General features: G+C 39.4%; 2 protein-coding genes across 2 annotated transcripts in view; both read left to right on the plus strand.

The window, feature by feature from the left end:
• sdcbp2 (syndecan binding protein (syntenin) 2) overlaps positions 1–2787 on the plus strand; it is a 27427-nt gene extending 24640 nt beyond the window's left edge. The window contains exon 9 of the mRNA XM_050064182.1: positions 1062–2787. Coding sequence (XP_049920139.1) covers positions 1062–1116 — 55 coding nt within the window. The 3' untranslated portion in view covers positions 1117–2787. The remainder of the gene's footprint in view (positions 1–1061) is intronic.
• The window catches only part of lamb2 (laminin, beta 2 (laminin S)), a 44754-nt gene continuing 39711 nt past the window's right edge, over positions 2066–7108 (plus strand). The window contains exon 1 of the mRNA XM_050063844.1: positions 2066–2129. Coding sequence (XP_049919801.1) covers positions 2066–2129 — 64 coding nt within the window. The remainder of the gene's footprint in view (positions 2130–7108) is intronic.

Consider the following 7108-nt stretch of genomic DNA (forward strand, 5'->3'; position numbering starts at 1 on the left):
AAAACGCTACGGCGTTCGAGATATTATTTATATCATGAGAAGTCAATACTTTCGGCAGCCTAAATCTTTTATTTAGAAACTATGGCGGGTCAAATTAAACTATGGCGGGCCGCCATAGTTTCGTTAATTAATGGGAAACACTGCTACACACATGGTGCTGTCAGTCAGCAGAATTAGTTTTCCCCCTGGTTCTATGTAGCGCTGCTGATGCAAAACTTCACCAAAGCCGCCCAATTAATGAGTTAACTATTGCGTCATATGAATTGATGTTTACTTCTATTGGTTTGCTCGTATTCAGTCGGTGTGAATATAAAATGGACCAGAACTAAATGCAACAATCATTTGATGCCTTGGCTTAGACGAGGCATACTCAACTTTCTTTGTCTGGGGGCTATTTTTGAAAAATGACACAAGGCCAGGGACCAGTTCATAAATAAACATTAACATAAATACATAAATAATTAGCCCAGATATTTGTTGAGGGGTACGAGGGATCCTCCCCTGGCACTTTTTTTTTTTTAATCAATTTATTTTCATTGTGAATTTCAAAATGGTCAGTAGGCCACCCGGCACCCTATCGCGGGCCAGATTTGGCCCAAGGACCACAAGTTCTTGATAAAGACGATTTTCTCGCATGCCTCCACAGTGAACGAAGAATCCAAAAACAGAGGAAATTCTTGATGAATTTAAGTCATGGGGTTTAACAACAGTAAAACTATATCAAAACATCCGTTTACAAAGTCTCACAACTTGTGCAGAATAATCCAAGTCGTATTTATCCAGTCCTATGCTAAGTACTTTGCCAAGATTTTCACTGAACCAGATTATTTAAAACACATCTCGAAAGAGAGGACAGGGGCATTACTGTGCGTGAGACTGTTTATGTGGACATTTTTGGATTCTTCATTCGACGCAACAAAGTTTTCTTTCTGAATTCAATTTAACACAATGTGAGGAACTGATACAGAAATGGTCATTGGGTGGGCGAAATAATCTAAAGGTTTTGCATGATGCCATTGACTGACGGGCTTACGGATGTGATTTGTTTATCTGTTTTCCAGGATGTCAGGAGGTCTCCTGCGATCAGCCATGGATCACTCTGTTCCAGAGGTTTGAAGATCAGGAGGACTGTCAACTGTCAGGATGTCTACAATACAGAGATCTCTCTCTCTTTCTCTCTCTCTTTATTTCTTTCTTTCTCTCTCTCTCTCTCTCTCTCTCTCTCTCTCTCTCTCTCTGTCTTCATACCAAACCACCTCCTGCATCACAATCATCGTCGCCATTTCTCATCTTTAACATGATCTTAAAATGCCTTTTTTTTCTATTCTTCAGTTGTTCAGTGTAATCTTTACCTTTTCTACATTTCCCTTTTCTCTGTTGACATGTCTCATACTTTTTTATATGTTAATCTTGTAGTCTACGTATGACATGTTTATTTTCTTGTTTTGTATTTGAGATCAAGGACAGTACAAAATGTTTATTTTAAGCCATGCACACTATCATGAGTCCAGAGCTTCCTCCTCATTGTGGAGATGAATCATTGGCATGTGACGTTTCATCTTGTCAAAATGCTGTAAAAGCCAGTGATCAGTCATCAGAGCCCTATCATGTTGATGACAGCTGTGCTCTCAGTCCCTGCACTTGGCCCCTAACGTGTGTACGTAAATAATCTGAGCTGAATAAAAACCCAGGGCCTCATGGGAATAAGTTTGCTGACTTGATTCTAGATTCCAGTGTCATTTTTACTTGGCCAGTAAAACTAACAAGTTTTAACAAAGGAGTTGTTTTTAGTTTACACCATATGTTGGTGAAAATTAGTGTTGATTTTGACATCTTGAGATATTTTTTTTTTCATTTTGTAGATACCAGATATTTCTAACATACAAGTGAGAGTTATGACATAAGCAGGTACCACCTTCTCCAAGAGGTGGCAAGTTATCATTGTGCCACATTTCAATGTCATGATGAGACTCTGATGTGTTGAATTTTTAGGTATTGGGAACACTGTGTGCACATTCCAGGGGAAAGTGTAGGGAAAGGGGCAGCAGTAGATGTTTGTTGTCCCATGCAGCTGGGACTTAACCCTGTCCACAAACACCACAAGAGCAACGACATGGTGAAAGGCACAAGTAAACACTGATGTGATTAACTGGCGAGATATGGTCTTCAAACTATAGCGATATAGTTGTGAATAGTTGGAGAAAGAGTGGTTGGTGTTTGTCTGGACAGGGTCTGTGCAGGGCGGACCCACTAAGTGCACTTTCCACTACCTTTTAAGAGGTTGTCTTTCCTGTATCCATTTCAACAGTGAAGTTCAACAGTTGTGCTTTTTTTATTATTGTGTTTGTGGTGCCTCATGTCAATGAGAGAACTCATGAGAACAAACCTGTATGTTAAACATAGGTAACTGCTGAAATTTGATGCTGAAAGTCATCCGCTCAAATTGAAAGCATTTAAATTCCACATCATGGGTTAAGCCAGTGAACTTGCTCTCCTCAGCTAAGTGTTGTTAGAGGATGTCCCTCTGTAATATCCCTTCCCTGACTGATGAGCACAATGAGACTGAGCAGAGCTCACAGTTGTGAATTTCTACTTGTTATATAAAGTTGCTCCTTTTAATGCTGTTCATGTTCGGATGCATGTATTCCTTTAATTTTCTAGGTATGCAATCTGATAAACATCACTGTCATTCTGTAAGAAAAGGCTAGAAAAAAATCTAAAAGTTTATATACGAATGTAACCAAGATAATATTGGAAAACAAATAAACAGTCTTTCTGTTCACATAAGCTTGGTGGTGTTACATTTTTCATTTTTCTTCATACAAACACAAGGGCGGAGGTATCATTTCAACATTGGTAGGGACACATTAAAGGTGGGGTGGTCTTCCCCAGGAAATTTTGAGCGTCACTTAATTTTCTGTACTCTGGTGAACCTATATGTACTAATTTCTGCCTTGTCTTCATCAATTTATGGTGGAAATGTCTGTATTTATGTAAAGGAAAACACAAAATCAAGGCGCCAGGTGACAATTTAAAATATAAAACTTAAGACCATCTTTGATCCGATCACACCAGATGTGGTGCTGATCAGTGACTTAAAAAGAATGTGGGCCAGAGGGGTGTATATGACGTGATCTTTCCAAGTAGGACATGCTCCTAGATCAACATCCCACATCGCATTCCAGGACCAACATTGTAATCAACCAATCACAGCCCTTTGACATCATCAGCATGCTGCTCTTGGGCTTCTATCCAGTTATTACAATTGAACAAAATCCTCAATAACATTGAACAGAAACCCTAAAGGTTATTGCAGGGTTAGCAAGTTAGCTTGCTAACTAGGTTGGCTATGCTAACGAGTAAACTTGCCAATACAATATTAGCGAGTTTCATTAACATTAAGAGTAAGGATAATGTAATTTTGCAATTGCAAGATTGCAGTGCTCATGTGGATCCAGGACCATCACTGCCATGATGACCCTGGATAATCTGTTGATCCAGAACCATTGCCTTCATCTTTATCCTATATAATTTGGTTGATCCAGGAACATCATCACCATTTTGACCCTGGATAATTTGTATATTGACCCAAGACCATCACTGACTATCCTTACTCTTTGTTGGTGAACAATATTCTACCCTGTTGGCAAACTTACTTGTTAGCATAGCATACCAACTTGGCAAGCTAGCTTGCTTCCATTCTAGTCTATTGGCAAGTTTACTTGTTAGCATAGCCAACCTAGTCAGCAGGCTAACTCACTAATTAATAGGGGTGTAACGATACATCGATCCACATTGATACATCGATTCATTGATTAACGATCCAATTATATCGATGCAAAATGAAAACATCGATCCATATCGTCATCTTAAAGATACACATTTATTTTGAAATTCACATAGCATGTCTGTGTCACCATTTCTGGGCAAGCGCGCCTCCGCTCAAACAACAAACAGAGCTCAGAAATAAAATGGTCAAATCATATTCTAGTTGTTTTTGTGAGCTGATGTAAATGATTGTGTTAGATGGGCATATGATATCGCGTCATATCGATCGCAGGCTCCTGAATCGAATCGAATCAAAATCGTATCGTGACAGACTTTGTGATATCGGCAAACATCGTATCGTCATCCAAACAAATCAATATAATATCGTATCGTGATGAAGCTGGTGATTTACACCCCTACTAATTAACCCTGCAGTAGCTTTTAAGATTTTTGTTCAGTGTTACTAAGGATTTTATTCAATTGTGCTAACTTCAATTTGGAAAACTAGCTTAGCTCTGAAGAAGCACAAAGCAATTTTGAAAGAATCACAGGAGCAGCACACTGATGACGTCAGAGGGCTGTGATGGGATGATCGCAATGTTGGTCCAGGAATGCAATGTGCGATGTTGATCCAGGGGCATGCCCTACTTGGAAATATCATGTTGTGTGAGGTGCAGTCATCCCATATTGAACAATACAATGATCCCTTACCGGATCAATACAAAAAACAAATTGTCCTGTATTTCCGTGTACAAGAGCTGTTACTATAAGGACAATGTCCTACTCGCTTATGTCTGATTCCAACACAGTTTTGTTTTGTGTCGTACAGTATACAGCAGGGGTCTTTTTAGTAAATGGTCAACGTTCAGCACAATTTGATCTAAACTTTGCAAAACCAGTAAAACCACTTCATATTAACCTATAAATAACAACTCCTCCACTGTTTCCCTTTCTTGTAGTGTTAAGAAGTACAAGTAAGGTCTGAAAACATTCATCCATTCAAAAACAGATGAACAGTCTGAGTTGTCTCAAGAAAAATAAGAGCAATTTCAACAATGTGTCTCAGTTTTCCCATATTCAATCAATGTACTACTTTCTGTTATGACATGCATCGTTCAATACATTTCCACTCCTGTGTAGTTGCTCCTGTTACACTGGCATCACTGCACATCAAACTAAAGTGAGGAAGCACCTGAAGTTATCCACTGCCTCACAAAGCATTTACAAATAAAAAAAGCTGGATAGTGCCTTAGCAGAATGTCTCAATACTGTTTTAACATAGTTCTATCAAGCAGGTTCTTTTGTAGTGAATTTGCTGGTTGCCAAAATTTTGTACGATGTTCGGGGTCGGGGTCAGCATTTCACATAACATCGGCTACTCACTGTTCAACTTGCTCCTGAAACCTGGCACCTCTTAGCCTGCTCAAGTGCATCGAAATAGGTGTGCAGAGTCATCCAGTTGGGCCCTGATATACAGAGTACACCCCCTTGTGTTCAGTGCAAGGAAATGCACTTCTTTAGGGATGGATAAAAATGCCACTGAAGAAAAGGCAGAGAAGTTTAATTATTTTTGTGTTTTTCAGTGTCCAATCTTGTGGAATATGTGCATGCAGCAGTACAGAGACAAAAACGGGACCAAAATGCAAGGCAACAAATAATGGGGAGGTTGGCCTGCCAGAAATGTAGGCGGTTTTGAGAAACGTTTTGCTAAAAGAGCATGATCTGCTATGCATGCACTCTGTATGTTACACAGCTAGCATGCTACCAGTGTTAGCTAACTAAATTATACACTAAAGAAAACATACATATTATTTTTGATATTCCATTTCTGCCAATTTATCTCCTAAATCCTACATAATGGACCTTTGTAATGTGCATACATTTGAAACAGCCAATTTTAAAAAGCTCTGAAGGCCAAAGCTGTGCAAACATATTGTATACAATTAAAGAAATGCATGTGTATTATCTGGTCCTACTATTCATCCACAGACCTGGTCAGGTTCGTTTTGACCACGTGTCCATCTCTTTGTCCCCTCGGATCAGCCAGGTAGGTCTGAGGTTTGGGCATGTTGCTCTCACTGTCTCTTTTGCTTTGACAGGCAGTGTTCTTGGGCAGCCAGGTCTGAGTGACGTTTTCCCATCTCATGTGGCTGAGGTCAGTCTGCACTGAGTGTGTCACTTTGGTCCACAGATCAGCCTGGAATTATCACATTTAAAAACATTTTTCTTCTCTTTTACACTTAATATAGTGCCAATAAATACAGTTCCTGATTTGTTGTTTGATGTTAGAGAAGATGAAAAGTTTTTCTTCCCCAAACTACACAGTGACAATGATTCATTCACATCACACAGACCTGCATCTAGTGAATTCTGGCTCACCAGTTTGATGGCTTTTCTCCCACTCATTCCACTCATATGACTTGACAATGTTTGTCTCCACTGGGTGAAGGTCTGTCTGTGTGCTGCCCTCACACTTAGTGATGTTATTATTATTTTTTTTTTTACCAATACTAGATGTGGTAATAAACTATATAAATGCATAAATAAGAATAATGAATCTTAGTGATTGCTATAATAGAATGTATTCTAAGTGAGTGCTCACAGCTATCTATACATATATTAAAGGTGTCCAAACTTTGGGACTTGTGTGGTGAAGCTGTGGCTGTGTAACTGCAGGATGTGCTTTGAGAGTACTCAGCATGGAAGAGGCTGCTAACCTCTGGGTAAGGACTGACGCAGGAAAACTGCTGGTGGAGTTTTAGGAGCTGGATGAGTTTAGGGGAATGCTTTGCTTTTTCCGCCATTTTGAAATGCTCTTCCTGACACCAGAATTGGGCAGGGCTGTGTCTTGTAACATATCAGAAGAGACAATCCAACAATCAGGTCCAGTTGAGGCAAACGTGCGGCCAGAATTGCAGAAGTGTAAATAGGCACCATTTGAACTCTTCTCTCTACCAATACAGTCAACAACGTCTCTTTTCGTGTGTACAACCACCACCATGACTGCCTTAAAGGAGAGACTTAAAGTGCGTACACCATTATCCAGATTTGTAGGATTTATTGTGTTGTGAATAAAAAGACACACCAAGACTACAAAAAATAAATTCTTGAAGAGAGATTGGGGTCTGGTAAGACAGGGTGGTGGTTCCAGTTCATCTAAAAAGGGCCCAAAGGGTGTACTCAAAGGGTACCTCCTGGGAAAGCCTGTGCCAGGGCACAGAATAAAAAAAAAAAAAAAAAGACACCTTATCTTATAATTTCAAGATAAGATCTTGTAAACTCAACTTTCTATCACTGAAATGAATAGGCACCATCTTGGGATCCGTTATTTAGTTATTAT

The sequence above is a fragment of the Epinephelus moara genome, chromosome 16 (genome assembly GCF_006386435.1).
Source record: "Epinephelus moara isolate mb chromosome 16, YSFRI_EMoa_1.0, whole genome shotgun sequence".
NCBI lineage: Eukaryota > Metazoa > Chordata > Actinopteri > Perciformes > Serranidae > Epinephelus > Epinephelus moara.